Genomic DNA, 22,935 nt, shown 5'->3' on the forward strand with positions numbered 1-22,935 from the left:
ATGTAATGGGTTGCAGGTGTTGATCTACGTAGGCAGAGATACGTTCTGTGGGGGCTTGGTAACCAGCTACAATGGGGCAGCTGGGACGTTTGGGTTTGTGAATTTTAGGAAGTAGGTAGAAGGTAGGGGTGCGGGGTGTCAGTGGGGGTCAGGAGATTGATGGAGTCAGGTCAAAGGTTTTGTAAGGGGCCTAAGGTTTTGAGGATTCTTGACATCAGGAATGGGATTACCTTGGCAAACTTTGTATGTAGTGCTGTCTGAAAGCTGACACAGTCCCCTCAGCCACATACTCCTGATGACCAAGTGCCACGGTCATGGAACCTTTGTCAGCCGGAAGAATAGCGATGGATCGGTCAGCTTTCAGATCACGGATAGCCTGACCTTCAGCTGTGGTGATGTTAGGAGTGGGATTAAGGTTTTTCAAGAAAGATTGAGAGGCAAGGCTGGAAGTGAGAAATTCCTGGAAGGTTTGGAGAGGATGATTTTGAGGAAGAGAAGGTGGGCCCCGCTGTGGTGGAGGACAGAACTGTTCCAGGCAGGATTCAATTTGAATAGTGTCTTGGGGAGTTGGAGCATTGGGAGTAGGATTAGGATTACTTTTCTTTGTGGCAAAGTGATATTTCCAGCAGAGACTACGAGCCTAGGACAGTAAATCTTTGACGAGGGCTGTTTGGTTGAATCTGGGAGTGGAGCTGAAGGTGATGCCTTTGGATAGGACAGAGGTTTCGGATTGGGAGAGAGGTTTGGAGGAAAGGTTAACTACCCAAATTGGGGTGTTGTGGTTCCAGATTGTGTTGACTAGAATTTAGAGGTTTTGGGGGGAGTGGAGCTGGAAGTGGGAGATTGAGTAGATGGGAGAGACTGGGTCTGTGTGCAATGAGAGGAGGTTGAGGTTTGTTGGAAAGGTTGTGGACGGTGAGTGAGTTGCCTTTCCAGAGGTGGGAAACCAGGAGATTGGATAGTTTTTTGAGGTGGAGGGTGGCATGCTGTTCTAATTTGCAGTTGGCCTGTAGGAGGATGCTCTGAACAGCCAGTGTGGATGTGGGAGGGCTTTGATTAGGGATAGGAGTTGACAGGTGTGTTCATTGGCTGAGTTGATGTGTAGGTGAAGGATTAGGCGGGTGAAGGCTATGGATTGTTCAGTTTGGAACTGGTATAGGGACTGATGGAAAGAAGGGTTACAGCCGGAGATGGGAACTTCAAGTGTGAGGCCTTTGGGGGTAATGCCAAATGTCAGACAAGCCTGAGTGAATAAATTACCTCTCCCCCAATCTGAAACCTCTGTCCTATCCAAAGGCCTCACCTTCAGCCCCACTTCCAGATTAAACCAAACAGCCCTCATCAAATATTTACTGGCCTACACTTGTAGCCTCTGCTGGAAATATCACTTTGCCACGAAGAAAAATAATCCTAATCCTACTCCCAATGCCCCAACTCCCCAAGACACTATCCTCACCCTCTCCAAACCTTCCAGGAATTTCTCACTTCCTGCCTTGCCTCTCAATCTTTCTTGAGAAACCTTAATCCTACTCCCAACATCACAACAGCTGAAGCCCAGGCTATCCATAATCTGAAAGCTGACCGATCCATCGTTATTCTTCCGGCTGACAAGGGTTCCATAAGCGTGGTACTTGATAATCAGGAGTATGTGGCTGAGGGAGTGTGCCAGCATTCAGACAACACTACATACAAAGTTTGCCAAGGTAATCCCATTCCTGATGTCCAGGCGGAGCATCAAGGAATCCTCAGAACCTTAGGTCCCCTACAAAACCTTTCACCTGACTCCATCAACCTCCTGACCCCCACTGACACCCCCAGTACTTACTGCAGCCTAGATCCTTCTGAATGTGCTTAGTGTACTCATCTCTTGGTCTCCCTCTACGATTTTTACCCTCCATGCTGCCCTCCAGTACTAAATTGGTGATCCCTTGATGCCTCAGAACATGTCCTATCAACCAATCCCTTCTTCTAGTCATGTTGTGCCACAAACTCCTCTTCTGCACAATTCTGTTCAATACCTCCTCATTAGTTATGTGATCTACCCATCTAATCTTCAGCATTCTTCTGTAGCACCACATTTCAAAAGCTTCTATTCTCTTCTTGTCTAAACTATTTATCGTCCACGTTTCACTTCCATACATGGCTACACTCCATACAAATACTTTCAGAAACGACTTCCTAACATTTAAATCAATACTCAGTGTTAACAAAATTCTCTTCTTCAGAAACTTTTTCCTTGCCATTGCCAGTCTACATTTTATACCCTTTCTACTTCGACCATCATAAGTTATTTTGCTCTCCAAATAGCAAAACACCTTTACTACTTTAAGTGTCTCATTTCCTTATCTAATTCCCTCAGCATCACCCGATTTAATTAGACTACATTCAATTATCCTCGTTTTGCTTTTGTTGATGTTCATCTTATATCCTCCTTTCAAGACACTGTCCATTCCATTCAACTGCTCTTCCAAGTCCTTTGCTGTATCTGACAGAATTACAATGTCATCGGCGAACCTCAAAGTTTTTATTACTTCTCCATGGATTTTAATACCTACTCCGAACTTTTCTTTACTGCTTGCTAATATACAGATTGAATAGCATCGGGGAGAGGCTACAACCCTGTCTCACTCCCTTCCCAACCACTGCTTCCTTTTCATGTCCCTCGACTCTTATAACTGCCATCTGGTTTCTGTACAAATTGTAAATGGCCTTTTGCTCCCTGTATGGAGCGGAATATGGAGTGGAAAATGATACTTACTGTGAAGAAATGCTGAGAGGGAATAAATTAACATAAATTAAGGGCAGGTGAGTGGTGAGAAGCAAGGACATGTTGTAGTGCTAATTCCCACCCATGGAGTTCTGAGAAACTGGTGTCTGAGGGAAGAACCCAGATGGCATGTGTGGTGAAACAGGCACTGAGGTCAAGATTGTCATGTTGTAAAGTATGCTCTGCAACAAGATATTGTGTGTTGCCTGTATACATCCTGTGCCTATGTCCACTCATTCTGACTGGTAAACATGCCAATGTAAAGGGCCGAACAGTGTTTACATATCAGCTGGTATATGACGTATCATTTCACAAGTGGCTCTTTCTTTGACAAATATGTTTTGCCAGTTACTGTGCTGGAATGGTGGTGGTAGAAGAGTGGACGGGGCAAGTCTTGCAGTAGGGTTGGTAACATGGTAGGGACATGGGGTGCAGAAGGAGCACAGATGGGGTCTGACAAGGATATTGTCGTAACTGGGAGGGTGACCAAAAAACTATTCTACACTACTGGGCATTAAAATTGCTACACCTTGAAGATGACGTGCTACAGATGCTAAATTTAACTGACAGGAAGACGATGCTGTGCTGTGCAAATGATTAGCTTTTCAGAGCATTCACACAAGGTTGGTGCTGGTGGTGACACCTACAACGTGCTGCATGAGCAAAGTTTCCAACCGATTTCTCATACACAAACAGCAGTTGACCGGCATTGCCTGGTGAAACGTTGTTGTGATGCCTCGTGTAAGGAGGCGAAATGCGTACCATCATGTTTCCGACTTTGATAAAGGTGGATTGTAGCCTATCATGATTGCGGTTTATCGTATCGTGACATTGCTGCTTGCGTTGGTCGAGATCCACTGACTGTTAGCAGAATTATGGAATCGGTGGGTTCAGGAGGGTAATATGCAACGCCATGCTGGATCCCAATGGCTTTGTATCACTAGCAGTCGAGATGACATGCATCTTATTCACATGGCTGTAATGGATCATGCAGCCACATCTCGATCCCTGAGTCAACAGATGGGGACGTTTGCAAGGCAACAACCATCTGCATGAACAGTTCGATGACATTTGCAGCAGCATGGGATATCAGCTCGGAGACCATGGCTGCGGTTATCCTTGACGTTGCATTACAGACAGGAGCGCCTGCGGCGATGTACTCAATGACGAACCTGGGTACACGAATGGCAAAACGTCATTTTTTCGGATGAATCCAGGTTCTGTTTACAGCATCATGATGGTCGCATCCGTGTTTGGCGACATCGCGGTGAACACACATTGGAAGAGTGTATTCATCATTACCATACTGGCATATCACCCGGTGTGATGGTATGGGGTGCCCTTGGTTACACATCTCGGTCACCTCTTCTTCACATTGACAGCACTTTGAACAGTGGATGTTACATTTCAGATGTGTTATGACCTGTGGCTCTACCCTTCATTCGGTCCCTGCGAAACCCTACATTTCAGCAGGATAATGCATGACCGCATGTTGCAGGTCCTCTACAGACCTTTCTGGATACAGAAAATGTTTTACTGCTGCCCTGGCCAGTACATTCTCCAGATCTCTCACCAATTGAAAATGTCTGGTCAATGGTGGCCGAGCAACTGGCTCGTCACAATAGGCCACTCACTACTCGAGATGAACTGTGGTATCGTGTTGAAGCTGCATGGGCAGCTGTACCTGTACACGCCATCCAAGCTCTGTTTGACTCAATGCCCAGGCGTATCAAGGCCGTTATTACGGCCAGAGATGGTTGTTCTGGGTACTGACTTCTCAGGATCTATGCACCCAAATTGCATGAAAATGTAATCACATGTCAGTTCTAGTATAATATGTTTGTCCAATGAATACCCGTTTATCATCTGCATTTCTTCTTGTTTTAGCAATTTTGATGGTCAGTAGTGTAGGTGCGGTGGGCAAAATCTCAGACAGAATGGATCTCATTTTAGGGGATGATTTTAGGAAGTCATGGCACTAACGAAGCAGCTGATTAATACATTCAAGACCACGATAATACTGCGTGACAAGTGGTGTGGACTGAAGTTGTTTTTCGGAGGGATCGGAAGTACTGGGATTGGATGTGATGGCCCGGGAAATCTGCTTTTGAACTAGGTTGTTGGGATAATTATGACCAGTGACGGGGGAAGTGAGAGTGTGGTGTATTGCTATAAAGAGTCTGCATCTGAACAAATACATTTGCTTCAACTGACAAGGCTGTATGAGAGGGAAAGTTTGACATGAAAGGGATGGCAACTGTCAAAATGTAAGTACTGTTGTTTGTTAGAGATGTTTGATGTGGACAGAAGTGTGTGGCTGGCCTTCAGTGAAGATGAGATCAACATCAAGGAAAGTTGCATGGGATTCGGAATAGGACCATATGACATTTAATTGAGAGAAGGTATTTAGTGATTCCAGGAATTTTTACAGGTCAGCCTCACCATGAGTCTATATGGCAAAGATGTCACCAATGAAGCTAAACCAAACCACGGGCTGAAGGCTTTTGGATCCTAGTAAAGCCCCTCCAAGCAACCCATGAAAATGTTGGAACAGGAATGAGCCATCCTGGTTCCCATGGCTGTACCCCTGATCTGTTTGTATGTCTGCCCCTCAAAAGGGACGCAATTGTTGGAAAGTATAAAGTTGATTAAGGTGAGCAAGAAGGATGTCATAGGTTTGGAATCAGGTGGGCATTGACTGAAGAAATGTCCAGTAGCACACAGACCATGTACATGGGGGATGTTGGTACAGGGGGAGAAACAAAACAAAGGTAGAATAATCCACAGACTGAAAATTCACACTTTGACAGAAAGGCAGCAGCGGGCATGTGAAATGTGTAAAATTACAATGCCCAGAAATTTCAAATATTCAAAGAAAGAAGTCAGTTTCTCAGAAGCAATGTGGGCAAAACTGGTAGTAGTTTCAGTATATAGTGAATCAAACTGACAAATTGTCTGTTGAAAATGTTAGTCCAAATTAACTTTATAGGCAAGGAACAAGAATAAGACATATATTACAGGATCTATGTGATATACCATAGTTATATTCCAGTTAAAAGGTGTAGTAAAATGGACAAAAAGACAGTAAAGGATATTTAGTAGAGTACAATGGAGGTGAAAACTATAAAATATGGATAAAGGAAGAAAGTAAAATCATTCTTTGCAGGGATGTTACCCTTTAGGAAACAAGGTAAATATGATGATTACATGGGATTGCCACTATATGATGCCAAGCATTAAAATATGAGAACATTTTCAAAATAGGGAGAGGAAGAAACTTCTGAAGACTTTTCTTAAACCACTTTATGGGCAACTAAGAGATTCCCAAGATTAAAGAAACCATTACAGCTAAATGATTTTACCATACTGCTAAAAATGTCAGTTAAACAGAGGACTTTGAACACAAATTCAGTATCAACTGGAAAAAGCCTGTGGACATTGAAATGAAGTCACTGAAAGAAAATCAGACTTGAGAGTTGATTGGTTTATCAAATGGAGCAAAAGCCACACCTTGTGAATGAGTTTTTTTGAACAAATTTTAAATTAGGCGGTAGTGCAGGGAAGTATAAGGCATCTCTTGTCATCAAAGGACGTACTCAGTGTCATGGCACTGAATACACAAGGCATTTAGTGTTTCAGCTAATTAATGCACTTTTCACTCAACGTTCCGTGCTGGTGCACCTGAGAAAATGTGCATGCACTCTGATGTATCTACTGCATTTCTGTACAGGATACTACAAGAAACACTGAGTCACAGAAACACACAAGAAAAAGACTGTCGGAAAATTAGCTTTCAGCCAACAAGGCCTCTGTCAAAAATAGACAACACACACACACACACACACACACACACACACACACACACACACAAAGGTAATTCACACACACATGACCACATCCAGACAGCTGGAGCCACATTTTTGACAAAGGCCTTGTTGGCTGAAAGCTAAGTTTCTGACAGCCTTTTTGTTGTGCCTTTCTGCGACTCAGCGTCTCCACTATACGGTGAGTAGCAACTATTCTTTTCATAATACTGTTACTGTGTCTGCAGTCTCAAACAGAGTTTATCCAAACAAGCATTTGATGTTTTTCTCTTATCAACAGTATTTACAGCATGTGAATTAGAACCATTCTTGCACATTAATAACATTTATGAGAGAAAGCTTATTGCTACTCTTATGTTGATGATGGACTAGTTATCTATAGATCAACAAGATGATAAAAAAAGTTAATTTTGAGGCAATTTCAAAGACAGCATCATACTATTCCAGTTTTGAAACTCAACTTTTTGAGGATGGTGCAATAAAAATAAGTCAGAAAGCATATGCAATAAATTTACTGAAATGGAAGTCTTGAGGAATGCAAACTTGTTGTGTCATATATGTTAAAAGACCCAGATTTTGGAAAAAAATAAATAAAAAAAAGAGAAGAGAAGAGAGAGAGAGAGAGAGAGAGAGAGAGAGAGAGAGAGAGAGAGAGAGAGAGTGTCATTGGAAAAGATAAAAGTGATCCCCCTTATCACCATGAAGTAGAAGCTAAGATATATCTGATGACTGTAACAAGACTAATTTTGACTGTAGTGTAATTTTTCAAGATTGCATGAGTCTGAGGAATAATTAATGGTCCAAATATAGCAGTAAAATATTAAAGTGCTATAGGAAGCAGATGACAACTATATTATGAAAACATATTACGAAAAAAATAGTGTACATTTGGCGTTTGGACAAAAAATACTTCTTTGAAAACTCAAATCTTAAATGTTTAGCAGTCTTTCCATTGGGCCTGTCAGTGACTAAACATCTCCTCTATGTGGTGAGTAGGTGGTAAGTTCCTATGGGACCAAACTGCTGAGGTCATTGGTCCCTCGTGAGTAGCACACTATACCTCTTGATAATATAATGTAACTGGATGGATAAAAAGTCTACTCACCAAGTGGTAGCAGGTGAACATACATATAAAAAATGTTTTATGTATGCAAGTTTTCGGAGCCAGTGGCTCCTCTTCTGGCAGTATGGTTGAAGGGGAAGGATTAGGGGTGAAGGAAAAGGACTGCAGTGCTTTAGAAAAAGTGGTAGAGTTTGGAAAAGTCACCCAGAACTCCAGGTCAGTGGAGAACTACTAGAATGCCGCTATTCCGTCCCGAACTTTGGTGTACAATGACTGGCCACTCAACACCAGGAATTGTCACTGCACATACTGGTGGCACTATTTCGTGGCTAAGTATATCTAAACCCAAAGAAAAGGGCACTGAACGTTCAATAAATTTCAACAACAAAGGATCAATTACTGGCCATCATGACACAATATCTGACAAGACTAATCAAGAGTGTAAATATAGTAGTAAAGTAAAGTAGAATGTAAGTACGCACACACGCGCGCACACACACACACACACACACACACACACACACACACACACACACCTACCTGTGCCCTACATTGTGCCAGCTCCAATTCGCCAACTGTGTGTCCAGCTGACACAATGTAGGGCCACAGATGTGCCTGAGCATGTGTGTGTTTTGTGTGTAACTCATACTTTAGCTCCACAAGGGATTTACTCCAAAAGCTAGCAAGTTTTCTTTCTATTTTACAAGTGCCTCTCAATGACTCAACACTTCTGCTATACAGTGGTTGGTCTCATTTACTCCTAACTATTTACACAAGACCAAGAGTTATTTTTAAGTGGTAAAATTGGACTTAATTAAATACATGATTTAATTTCACTTTAAATAATTAAAGGAAAGTGTTAGAGTTATACTGGCTTTCTAATTTAAAAAAATTACTCCTTGCTTTGATAAAAACTCTTTACAAGTAGTATGATTTAATACTCTCTGAAGTTAGTAGAAGTAGTGCAATTGTTTATGCAATTCTTATAACAGTGCTGCGTTATTTGCTCAAGTAAAATTCTTTAAAGGAAGTTTAAATTGACAACTTGTATTTTGTGACTATTTTATTCACACATTAAATAAACATATACACACAGGATGTCAATTAATATTACTTATTTTACTTTTCATTAAAACAGTTACGTCTGGTGCCAGTTTCTGAGCACTGCTAATCTCAAGATAAGATTTTAAGTTGCAGTCTGTGAGTTAGCTTCTGTAGATTTCATTCTCTTTACTGCAGGCAAAAAACTGCTTGCACAAGTATGTAGGTCTAAACATCAATGTAATCATAGCTGCATATTTGTGAAGTCATGGAAATTTATGTTGAGGAATATTTTTATACGAATTTACAAGACTTACTTTATTAAGAAATTCAGCACCATGCAACTAACTGTCACACTGTATGTTTATAATTGCAAACTGTAGCTAGGGATTCTGCACTGATGTCTTTTAAATTGATGTTGGTGTGTATGACTTATGTTTTGAAGTTCCTAACACAGTCGTAATGCTGCCTTTCATTGATTTAAAAAGAGCTACTCTCCACTTTTAAGCACAGGGGCCGTTAAACATATAAGCTTTTGCCTAAGACACAGTGAATTTAACACATGGTCATTCCTCCGAAGACACTGCACATTTTGCACTTCCCCTGCACTACATAATGATGCACGACAGCTCCATTTTACTGCACATATTCACTATTCAGGAGGCAAGCAAGCATGAATATTTGTGTTAGCCTAGGTGTCTCCTTAACAGACTTGTTATACGTCATCATTTCTTTTAAAACCAAGTACACACTAAATATACAGAAACTGCCAATAATGACCATACAAATGCACCTGGATGAATACAGCAATGGGAATTTCTTATCTTTCTGTTACTGCACTAGACTTAATATGGTGCCACTGAGATGTATTACAAGTATGAAAAATTCCCACATTCTTGCTATTGCCTTCAGCTCTTAATAGCAAAATTGGGAGAGGCAGGCCTATTGAACAGAAAGTTATAAATGAAAACCACATAAAGGTAAAAATTGTGTAGTACAGAATACAGAGCTCAAAGCTTTCTAACAGATTAAATCAGAGTGCCACACTAGGGCAGACATTAAGATCTCTGTCTCTCCTGACTGGGCATAACATTTTTCCATGTCAAAACAGTTCATTGTAGCATACATTTCACTGCTGAATAAATATTTCTTTCTCGTAGAAATGATTGTAGAATATTCACATTTTTGTGCTTTAATATATAAATGAATTGAAGATTGGCTCCCAGCTACAGCAGTGAAACAGTGAAATAAGTTGACACGCAATGTCTTCTAAATGTGTGTGTGTGTGTGTGTGTGTGTGTGTGTGTTGTTGTTGTTTTTTTTTCCCCCTCCGTGAAATGTTTGTATAGTGCGAAAAACATCACCTTACCTTATGAGAACTTCTGTGTGCATGGTGAAAAGCAGCTACTTGCTTTGAAGTTGGAGGTGTTTTTGAGGTGCACTACATTTAATAATTAAAAGTTATTCAGTTTCACAAATTTGTTCATATCCTATGTTTTTTAAAGTAGCCTGCACTTTTTCTTTTACTACTTCACCTTCTCTTCCTGAGACTTAATTTAGAGATGGTGGCTTGTAACACAGTAAAGCACAAAAAGTATCTGGTCATTTATTTCATATTCTGGTTGGTATTATATCTACATAGACGTAGCTAAATCAGCTATTCTGACTGCCACTAGTTCTAGGAAGATTTAGATAAATCATCTATATCTCTCTAGAGGTAATGACAGACAGAATATGAGGTAAATGAACAGATACATAGAAAAGTTACATATCTACTACCGTGTTTTTGTACACAACTTAGCCAATGCTCTTCGAGGCAGTTCTTTGTGATCAAGTGTATTTACAAAGCATCTAAAACAACTTCATTAAGGTTTTATTGAGTCATTAATTTTTTCCTTCCCTTCTTATACAGTAATGAAAGTGTGATTGTTCCCTCATAACATATTTCCACTTTACAGTTGTGCAACTACTGATGTCACCGAACTGTGATTACCAACTTACATAATGTGTGATTTTATTGGTAGTGTGGTATATATTGTCACTGATTACGATAATTTTGGATAGCGTCTCATGATGATGCTAGCATGAGGCTGAAAATAGCAAAAATAAAATAAAGAACATTTAATTAAAAGTGCAATTAGGACTCATTATACTGTATATTAAGTTAAGAAACTGAGCCCATAAACATGCAGACAGAATGGTCCCTTTAATAACCGGCAGAGTTCAGAAACTGAATTATTCCTTTCAAATGGGTGCTAAAGACAATGTCTACTAGTCTGTTGGTATTAGGATATAACAGTTATGTGGAAAGGATGACAAAGTAAATCTTGAATATGATCCTGCAAGGAAAGAAAGTTAATTTTTTATGTTCCTCATTTTAACAAAGCAGTTTAGCACACATTACATAACTTGTTTTCACCATGATTTTTATTACCTTTTAATGCTTATGAATGGTTTTTATTTTACCTCTCTTCTCATTACATATTTACTGTGTAGGTATCTCACTAGTTTTCCATTCCATATTAAACTCTATATACTTGCTCACCAATTAAGTACATAAGTGCAGCAAAACATCTTCTATGTTGGTGACAGTGATGGTGAGGGAAGTGTGTGGGTGAAAACTGGTGCTGACACATAGCCTACTCTTCACGAACAGCACCAAGGAGGCTGACAATGTTAACTTTCCCATCTTACAGACAGATCACCATCAACAGTGTCACATGCCATCACTTCATGAGACAGTGAGGAGAGGTTTGATATTTAAATCAGGATACTGGCACAGAGTCTGGTGCACAGAAACTTTACGTTATCATCTCTTCTCCCTTTTGCTGCAAAATACTGGCACTGAATTTTTTTTCCATTACCAGAATTTGAACCGGCTCACCCTTGGGTCAAGCACCACCACACAAGAATGCATTAGTGACAATGCCCAGAGGTGGGTACATAGTTTTGATTGTGTCCATAAATAAAAATCTTTTAACAATCACAGCAAACACAGTCATCTCCAGATGATGTGGTGTACTTTATGAAACTACAGATAACCTTTGCTTTATGAACAAAGTCAAGAATTACAAGGCTCTCATTTTAAAACAGAATTTCAGTAAATTATACCTACAGTTGTATAAACAGTGAATCAGTGAAGATCCAGGTATATAATGGATAACAGCTAAGATACATATTTAGTAAATGTGTGATGAAGGGAGGTAAAAATGAACAGGAAATATGTCTATGGGCGAGGTTAATAGGCTATTAACGCATTTGTACAGTTATTGGTGCATTGGTTAAGATATTCAGTGTCTGAGGATTTTTCTGCCAATTAAGCATTACCTACAGAAAGTGGAAATGTTGATGCTAGGGGAACCACATATGTCAAAAAGACAGAGATTAACTTTATGGATGTTTACTTAAGGTCTGTGTAATGACGAAGATCAAGAGGTATTCTTCTGGAAGGTGTAAACAGCTCCTCCTCAAATGTGTGCGCAGAGGCAACTATGTCCAAAATGAGCCAGTTCTGATATTCTAAAATATTTTTCCATGTACTCAATAACATATTAACATATAACCAAGTTACCTCATTATCTGATTTACCTACATGTTTAACTGAGAAATTCAGAACTTGGGACATAAATGATATGAGTTATGATGAGGAGTGGTAACAGAGGTTATGGATAGACTTTCATCAGTGTATCAAGACGTTTAAGATTAGATTAGATTAGATTAATATTTGTTCCATAGATCATGAATACGACACTTCGTAATGATGTGGAATGTGTCAGGTTAATAAAAGATGTCTGTATTAGATTACACAAAATATCGCATGACACTAATGTTTAAGTTGTTGTTGTTGCTCCCCCCCCCCCCCCCCCCTTAATTCTGCCAATGAGTAGGAGCAGTTGTCATCTAGAAATTCTTATAATTTATTTTTAAATGTTAGTTGGCTATCTGTCAGGCTTTTGATGCTGTTTGGTAGGCGATCAAAGACTTTTGTGGCAGCATAATTTACCCCTTTCTGTGCTAAGTCCAATTTAACCCTGCATAGTGAAGATCATCCTTTCCCCTGGTGTTATAGCTATGCACACTGCTATTACTTTAGAACTGGGTTGGATTATTAACAACAAATTTCATAAGTGAATATATATACTGTGAGGTTACTGTGAGGATCCCTAGATCCTTAAATAGATGTCTGCAGGATGACCGTGGGTGGGCTCCAGCAATTATTCTGATTACACGTTTTTGAGCAATGAATACTTTTCTACTCAACAATGAATTACCCCAGAATATGATACCATACGAAAGCAGTGAATGAAAGTAGGCATAGTAAGCTAATTTACTGAGATTCTTATCACTAAAATGTGCAATAACCCTAATAGCATACGTAGCTGAACTCAGGTGTTTCAGCAGACCATCAATGTGTTGCTTCCCAGTTTAACCTCTCATCAATTGACACACCTAAAAATTTTGAAAATTCTATCTTAGCTACAGACTTCTGTTCAAAGTCTATATTTATTACTGGGGTTGTGCCATTTACTGTACGGAACTGTATATACTGTGTTTTATCAAAATTTAAAGAGAGTCCGTTTGCTGAGAACCACTTATTAATTTTGTGAAAAACATCATTTACAATTACATCACTTAGTTCTGGGTTTTTTGATGTTATTAATATACTTGTATCATCAGCAAATGAACTAACATTGCATCTTCATCAATGTGGAATGGTAAGTCATTAATGTATATCGAGAACAGTAAAGGACCTAAGACAGAACCCTGTGGGACCCCGTACTTGATAGCCCCCCAGTTTGAGGAATCAGCTGACTGTTTGGCAATATGTACTGAAACATGGAACAAAGGTTGAAAGTGTTATTTCTCCTGTGTCATCTGGATCCTCCAATCCACAGCGACATCACTACATTTAAAAATAAAGACTTCTCTCAAAATGTATGCTATCATCTCATACCATACCTGTCTTCCAAGTGCCCATCTTCCATCTCAGTCTCCTATAACCATTGTTTTAGCCTACCATCAGGAGGTTTATGCTGTTTCTCTACTCTTTCCATGCATATGCCTCTACTTCTTTGCTCCTCCTCTCCTTTTCCTGACAAAATATGTTATCTATGCTTCATTATTTTTTCTCTTACTCCTTATACATCTTGAACTTTCAGGTCATCTCATCGCCACAGACCCACTCTAGTTCTATTTTAAATACACAAATAGTTTCTCCTCCTTTTCCTTAAATCTACCCCCTTTGTTCTTTCTTGTCATATTTTGTGTAATGTCTTGTTTCTCAACCCCGCCCCCATCCTAAAAAAAACACCATTGTCCTCCTCCTCCATTCAGCCTTCTCATCTGACTTATAATGTCTCTTCTTCCTCGTTTTGACCCCTTTGTTAACAGAGTTTCCCCTAACAAAAACCTATGCATTTCCATTAGGCCTTAATTATAGAAATTTCAATAATCATCACTGGTAGTACCATGTTTCCATAAATTCTCAAAGTTCTCTCATCAAGTTCTTTGTATTCTGTCCAGAAGTAGAAGTGGAAGTAAAAGTTTGTCTCATAACATACAATTTCAAGCCATTGACTTGAGGTACAGAAGACTCATCAAACCACTGGTTTACAATTTTCCTTATAATACCAGTAATATAATACACAGTTCTGAATAATTACTTGACTAAGCAGTTAATAATTTTCCTTAAAAAGTAACAGACTTTTAACATTAACAGTGCTAAGTGCTTGCTCTCTCCTGCTCAAATTTTCATGTTGTCATTTATGAATCCTTCTACTGAATAGTAACTTTTCTGCACTAGTTTCTCATATAAGGATTTATTCAGTGTTTATAAATTTATGCTGAGCAATTCTCTTGCTTTCACTTTGTTATAAATTTTCATACCCATATAATGTGGAGTTTGAGCATAAAGTTTCAAACGGTGGGTGGCCAGCATAAAATAATTTTGCTTTCTGGTATTGTAATCATGTTGAAAATGATTTGCTACAAATAAATCAGGGTTACTGAGTACAAAGATAATCAGCTCATATATGTATAGTGAGGGAACACTTAATATCAACAGGAGTGGGCGACACGATTTTCTTCACCCTACATTGTGCATATTTCTAATGATGGTTTTCTTAAGTTTTAGTTTTTTGACACATATGGTTTGAGTTACCCCAAAATACAATTCCATCCCTTATTACTGACTCAAAGTAGCTGTAATATACTAATTTTCTTATGCCCATATTGGTAGCATTGTACAATATTGTCATTGTAACTACTAGGCTATTTAATTTATTTGGAAGGTACTGTATACATGATCCCCATGATAGATTTTTATCTAGTTGCATTCCTAGGAATTTCACACAGCTAGCTTCCTGCAAATCCTGGTTTCTGTGTCTGACATGAATATAATTTAATTTTGCTTGTTTTGTTTTAAACTGCATTAACTGAGTCTTTTCCATGTTTAACTTTAACCCATTTAAATCAAACGAGGTATCTAATTTTTCTAAAGTATTTAGAGCAGTTAGTGGAATTTGATCAGTACTGTTACTTTCAATGATTAAAGATGTGTCACTTGCAAATAAAACTGTGTGACACCCAATATTAAGTGGCAGATATTTTATGTGAAACGAAAACAGTATGGGACCCGAGACAGGACCTTGGGGGTACTCCATGTGAAATGGTTTTCCATTTTGAAGTATAAGTTCCTCTCTCTCATGTAATAACTGCTCTTTGTGTTCAGTTGGTTAGGTAGGACTTAAACCATTATAATACTGCGCCCCTAATTCCATACTTTTCCAGTTTACAGTGTAGCAGGGAGTGATTCACACTATCAAAGGCTTTTTATAGGATACAAAAAATTCCTGTGGCATGCAGTGAGTTGTCTAGAGATGAGCTAATTTTATCAACAAAATTATTTACAGCAGATACTGTGGTTTTGCCTGTTTGAAATCTATACTGATTTTTGGAGATTATTTTAAATTTTTCTACAAAATTTTGAATTTGTATGGTGACTACCTTTTCAAATATTTTTGATAGTGATGGAAGATGAGAGATTGGGCGATAGTTTCCCATGTGTTCTTTTGTGCCTTTTTTGAATAGTGGCTTAACTACTGCGTACTTCAGTGTGTTTGGAAAATAACCTTCTTGAAGGGACTGGTTAACTGTTGTAGCTAGTGGCTGTGTAATCATTTTAGGGACTGTTTTTAACACTTTTGTTGGTATCCCATCCCATCCTGCTGATGTTTTACTTTTTAGTGATAGGATCACATTTTCTATATCTTTTACAGTAGTTTTGGAAAAGTACTGAAAAATTCACCATCAAATTGCCCACTGTTGAAGAAATTTACCTTGTCTGGGTGCTCTGCTACATTGACATTAGATTTGTTTAAATTTATAAAAAATTCATTAAATAATTCAAAAATTTGAGCAGGTTTTACAATAGTTTTATCCTCTACATTGATTTCAGAAATATCATGGCCTCTATCTGTGGCACCTGTTTCAGCTTTGATCACTGACCATAATGCTTGTGATTTGTTTTCACTATCCAATATAAATCTATTATTTGTCAGTTCTTTAGCTGCCTTTACAACATTTTAAACATATTTTTGTAATCTTTTTCATTGGCAACAAAATCAGGACATTTGCTATGTTTTAGTTCCCTATGTAGCTGTCTTTTTCTTGCACTTGAAATTTTTATTCCTTCAGTAATCCACTTTACTTTATTTCCTACATTTTTATGATGTACAGTAAGGGGGAAAGTTACATTAAAAACGTGTAGGCCAAGAAAGCAGCACAATTTTCAGAGCATGAAATACTATGACCTATAGCTCACTCCACCTTGTTTAATCTATGATAGAATAAGTTCATATTTTCTTTGCTGAACTGGCGTTTGGTGTAGGTTTTTTCGAGCAAGGTTCTATTGTTTTTGGCAACTCCATAAACAGAGCACAATGATCAGAAAGTTCTAAATTTAAACAAAACTTATTTGCCTCATTATAAGTGTGATGATGACGAGGTCCCATATTCCTTGACGCAGGTAGGGGACAATGCAGGAGACCCGCACCACCGTACTAGTCAAGGTCCTAGCGGAGGTGGTTTGCCATTGCCTTCCTCCGAATTATTATAAGTGTAATTGGTTAAAATATTATCCATACATGTTGCAGACATTTCGTTTACTCGAGTAAAATCAGTGAAATTTGTGCTGAAACCTGATATTTGAATCATATCAATGAATTTTGTTGAGTTATTGGCTTCACTTGCTAGATCTATCTTGAAATCAGTAGTTATTATGACTATTTTCTTGGTTTCTTTTTGAAGTTTTTGCAATAGACAGTGGAATTTCAACAAAAATGTTTTATTATTTCTGTGCCTGGAATTTTATACACAGATAAGATTGCAATATTTTGCTTTAACTCCAAGCACGAGCTTTCAAATATACATTCTTCATTAAGGGAACTGAAATCGAGTCTTGCACTATATTCCACTGATCTTTCCACAAGTATGCACGATCCTTCTCAAGTTGAATTATTTCTACAAAAGCTGCTGGCAACATAAAAATTATCAATGTTATTTAAGATTTTGATACTATTCTTTGCAAGCCAGTGTCCATTCAAGCATACAACCTTGATATTTGGTATTTCTGACAAAATGATTTTCAAGTCATTACGTTTTGGTTCTCTGCCACTTGTGTAGTTTGAACTTAACCCACTTATGTTCAATTGCATTACGAACGTGTTACTTTTTTGAATATTCCTAATGGCATCTGTTTTGAAATGCTGTTTGTGTATTTTCGTTTCAACTTCGTTATCACTTTTTACACTCCCATCTCGGCATATTAGTTTCCCTTATTAAGTATGATCTTACAGATACTACAATACATATTGCACAATGTTGCCGACCCTAGCCTGTTTAGATGTAGTCCATCTTGTCCTACACATTAATTACTGATAAATTTATTTGAATCCACAATTTATGTCTCTGTGATTAATTAGTTTCATATGAAGTGTAAATCTATCAGTGCAACTTAGACTTTTTGCTCTCTTGAGCAACTTCTCTGACACATCCTTCTGTTTGTTTAAACTTGCTTTCCATCCTTTACGTGGTGCACTTCTCTCGATAAGTAATCTGACTAAACAGTCATTCTTTCCCCATTCCCTTGCAATTGAAGGATTTTTGTGGCGAAAACTTTAAATACAGCATCACTTGTATGCTTGACTAGATTTAATGAGTGCACTCTTTCTTTCTATCTACAATGACAATCCCACATTTATTGCAAATTATGGAGCTTTCACTGAGGGATAAAAAATAAAAACAGTCCAAGGTGTTTCACAACTATAAATATAATGGAAATTTTTAGCAGGCAAATTCACTCAAAGGCTTTACCATTTAACCAAAGTTGCAACAATAATGATACTACATTAATTTGTGCTGACAATTCCAGAAGGAGAGGTATACAAATGTAGTCACTGGGCTAGTTCCTAAAGTGAAACATCTCTTTTGTTTCTAATGTATACTCTTATATATTGTCAATGTAAACTCATATATTTCCAACAGACAAAACATGGGAAAATACAGCCCAATTGCTTCTACATGCACTAAGATTCCCATACTTGATGAATACCCACATAGGAACTTGTAAATGTGACATCTATGGCAAATTTCTAGGGCCAAATCTTGTTAGTGCTCTCATGATAGCCAACATTATAAAGAAAACAGGTGAAATAATTAATGTAAAATTAGTCATAAAACCTACTTATAAGAAATTTTCTAAATTACTAGAGTTCAATCAATGTCAAAACAGTTTTGAGAAATCTTTCAAATGGCAAAAAATAGTTATACTGACCTATAAATATGTTAGTCACTCCATCCTATGCAGTAGGATACTAACCTGTTGTTCCAGGTGCATTTGCTGGCATTCTGCTAACATTTCTTTGTGTAAATCAGATTTGCTATCATCAGTGTCACCACTGTCTTCTTCTTCTTCATCATCATCTTCTTCTTCTTCATCAACATCATCGTCAACACCACCATTAATTTGATGTCTATTTCCTTTTACTGATTCAACTGTTGTACCTTTTATTTGTCCATTTTGGGGTTCAGCACATGTCTGATTGCCGAGTTCCTTCGACTTATCTGAAAAAGTAAATAAACAGCCTGCATTTTTGTGACAGCAAAATGTCAGAGAGTACTGTAACTTTATCTTGAAAATCAAATTTAATATTATAATTGGACTTTGAGCTAGGCATTGAGTCCCAAAAAGTGCTAATACATGCAAAGGGGCAATATGGATTGTGCTTTATAAATAATGGAATAAGTATAAAGTCACATCGAACTTGGTTTGCTATTCTTCGCACAAATGAAATTATGATGATACCTCACCCAATACATTTCCCAACATCTTCACATGTTCCTGTCACATCCAATTGCCTCTGCCTCTGCAAAGTCTCCCAGCAATTTCTAATCTTACATCATCTTGTTTCCACCATTATATTCTTTTGCAAAGAAGGAAATCTAATTTGATACTTCATTCCTTCATTACCAGTTTTGTCTGCTGATAAAAGACCCAACTACCTGTATTGTAAACAGTAATAATTACTCAAGATCCATCTTCTGGCACATATTTAATTTCCTATGAACAGCATTAGCTTTAGTGACATCCAAAGACTCGGGCTGGTCTCCCAACTATCATTCAAAATACCATGCTAATGTCTGGGATATCACATACAACTACCTTAGAACAGTTCTTCCTTTTGGAAAGCTGTCTTCCATATTCTATTTCCACTGGAAATTATCTGTTACCAATATCTTTAACATCTACAGAGCTTGTTTATATAGCTTGATGCACAGCAAGCTATCCTGCAAGACAAGAAGAAAGACAGACCCGGATTGAATTCGGACTGAAGATTAGCAACCATTGGCACAATACACAATCTAGCCTTAGTGTAGATTTTAGACAGTTTCCCACACTAGTTTTGACAGATTCTAGGCTGGTATCCAACCTTGACTCAGAAAATAGTTCCCTCCCCTAGCTGACAACTGTACTGACTGGATAGGCATTGTGCCACAAGGTTAGAATAAATACAAAATGTAGAACTGTGTGAGGTATCCCTGGACAATTTGGCTGCAGTGCACCACAGACTAAAATCAAATAAAAATGAAGCATAGCCAAATTCAGAGATGATATTGGCAGTTTGAAGAAATAAGATATTCATTCAAAGGAAACAGTGCCAGCTGTCCATATGCATCAGCATAAAAAGTTGAAAGAATCCAGATTTTGTTTGAACATAGTCCAAAAGAAATCAATGTACAAAGACAGTATTGGTCTAGATGTGCCACAATGATTTAGTGTGTCCTCAAAATGATGCTGAAAATGAAACCATGCACACAATGGCGCCCATACCTATGGTGAAGGGAACACCACCCCCCTTTCCCATAGTTCTCAGGGAAAGGAAAAAATATATAATAATATTAAGGTGTTTTTTTTTTCAAGAAAACAATTTAAAAGTCAGTATCACATAGTGCTAACATGGTAAGATCTGAAAAAAAAATTTTATAGCTACTTGTAAGCCACCATTCGTCTTCCACAATATTAAAGCTACACCATACTCCCAGGCCTAGCGCACCGTCCCCCCGCCCAGAAACTATCATATGGGCACCCTTGCACACACAATTCAAATTTTACTATGTCAAATATACTGATTATGCTATAGCAATGGTGATAGCCATTGAGAAAGAAATATCTGTTACATGCTTAATTTTTAGCAATGAGGCAACATTACACCGAGTAGCAAGGTTAACAAGCATGAAATTCGAAAATATGGCAAAGAAAAATCTCTGCCTATAACTCAATGTCTAGATGACTCACTGGAAGGTAATGTAATGTGTGTGACATCAGCACAGAAATTGTGTGATCCATTTTTCTTCTTTGAGCTAAGGGTTTCAGATATCAATATGGATTCCACGGATTACATCTGTCAACAAGATGGGGCACACCCATATTCTTCCAAACAGTTGGATCGGTCATACTGGACATGATGATGCTGTGTACTGATCTCAGCCAGTTAGATCTCTTGACACCCATCAGTTTCTTTTTATAGAGTTGTATAAAAGACTTTATGTATGTACCTCTCTTGCTGAAAACAATTCCATAACTCAAAATGCACATTTCTAAATGAACTGGCATCAAAGAGTTTGCATGTGCTTCAAAATATATGGAGTGAAATGAAGCAAAGCTTAAAAATTGTCTATCTGACCATGGAGAGTTGTGCTGCAAACTTAAAACTGCAGAATTTTTTTAAAAAAATTCTTGAATTTTCTCTGTGATTCTTATTGAAGTTGTGGCAGACAAATTTAATCTGCAAAGAATTCAAACTTGGAAAAAAAACCCAAATTGAACAAAAATTAGTTGAGTTCAGGATATTCTTCCCTCTAGTATCATTGCTACCCTCACATTAGATTATGTAAATATCACAGTAACTGACAATCACCATGCCCTTTAAGAGAATGTAAACTGTATTACACAGCAAACACAATAATGATGTCTCCCACAACAGAGTTTGAACAAAGGAGGACAATAGAGAAATTAAAAAATAAGAAGCCAGGCGGGCATAGATGCAGCAATCTCTGTTCTCAAAGTGTGCACAGACAGCATACAAACCCATTAACAAACATAATAACTGAATCCTTTTGTTCATCACAAATGAAAGAAAGGCACAATGCTCTTAGCCATGTAAAATTTGGTTTTTGGAGTAGGAAAAGTACAATATTGGCAAATACAGTGTTTGCAAAAGTGGTGCTTAAAGCTATTGACAAGGACGACTATGTCACAGATATATTCTTAGACTTGTCCCAAGCTTTTGAAGCTGCTGACCATAAAATAACACTAAAATAAAACTAAACAAACCAGAAGCACTAGCATAATGGAATTTTAAGCTCTGTTCTCATACTTGTAGAAAATAATAATGAATTAATGAGAGTCTATCTTTTTGCAAAAACATAATTTTTATTGTTAAATACCCAGAAGCAGTAGCTGTAAGACAAACAGGAAAAATAGTGGTTCCTATCGTACCTGGAATATGATGTCAAAAATCAGAGATAGTTCACAAGTCTGCTGATCATAAATTTATAGTAAAACAATTGTCAGACAGAAACATACAAACATAGTCATTCCTCGGGGTAGTATATCGGGTACAAATCTGTTCCCAATACATATCATTGACTTTCCTGCCAGTATTATGAAAAGTATAGATTGCTACTCACCACGTGCTGGAGATGTTGAGATGCAGATAGGCACAACAGTGAGATTTCAGCCAAAAGGCCTTTTTCCAAATTAGACAACACAAACAACCACCCACCCACCCACCCACACACACACACACACACACACACACACACACACACACACACTTATATTCATGCATGTTACCTGGAAGCTTACTTGTTTAACAGTCTTTTTGTTGTGCCTATCTGCAACTCAACATCTCCACTATATGATGAGTAGCATTCTATCCTTTTCATAATATTCGTGCACGTTGTCTGGAAGCTTACTTGATTAACAGCCTTTTTGTTGTGCCTATCTGCAACTCAACATCTCCACTATATGATATCCTATATCACTATATTCTATCCTTTTCATAATATTGTCATTATTCCATCCTAGATTTTCCATTGTTTCACTTTCCTGACAGTATTTGACATGAAGTAAAGGTTCTGGTGACAGCAACATTAGTCACTGATAGTACACCAGAACTCTTAAAACAGGAGGAAAATTAAACCTTCATGTATGTTTACAATTGTGCAGAATGTAATACATTAACAGGGAACATAAAGAAAAAATATAGCATGGACTTCAGGAGGGAAAAAAAATTCTGTCGTCACATTAAGTATAGATGATAAACCTATAAATAGTGTAACAAACACAAAGTTTTTAAAGATGAATGCTGACTGTCAGTTAACATAAAATGAACACACAAAGATACTAGCAGAAAGAATGGGAGCATGTTATACTGTTATGATTCTATAATCGGTTCATAAGAGTTATTTCTTGTGATAACTATACTATTCCTACATATGTTCAATTAAATGTCTACATCTACATCCATAACCCACAAATCACAGTTAAGAACATGGCAGGGGGTATTTCCTTTATAACAGTTATTATATCTTCTTTTTGGTCCATTTACATTTGGAGTACAAGAAGAATGATTGCTTAATAGTCTCTGTGCGCACCATAATTAGTCTAATCTTCTCCT

General features: G+C 37.8%; 1 protein-coding gene across 1 annotated transcript in view; it reads right to left on the bottom strand.

Moving 5' to 3' along the window:
• The window catches only part of LOC126284160 (zinc finger protein with KRAB and SCAN domains 7-like), a 79,982-nt gene that overhangs the window by 40,680 nt on the left and 16,367 nt on the right, over positions 1-22,935 (bottom strand). The window contains exon 2 of the mRNA XM_049982883.1: positions 18,573-18,817. Coding sequence (XP_049838840.1) covers positions 18,573-18,817 — 245 coding nt within the window. The remainder of the gene's footprint in view (positions 1-18,572; positions 18,818-22,935) is intronic.

This window comes from Schistocerca gregaria, chromosome 8 (genome assembly GCF_023897955.1).
Source record: "Schistocerca gregaria isolate iqSchGreg1 chromosome 8, iqSchGreg1.2, whole genome shotgun sequence".
NCBI lineage: Eukaryota > Metazoa > Arthropoda > Insecta > Orthoptera > Acrididae > Schistocerca > Schistocerca gregaria.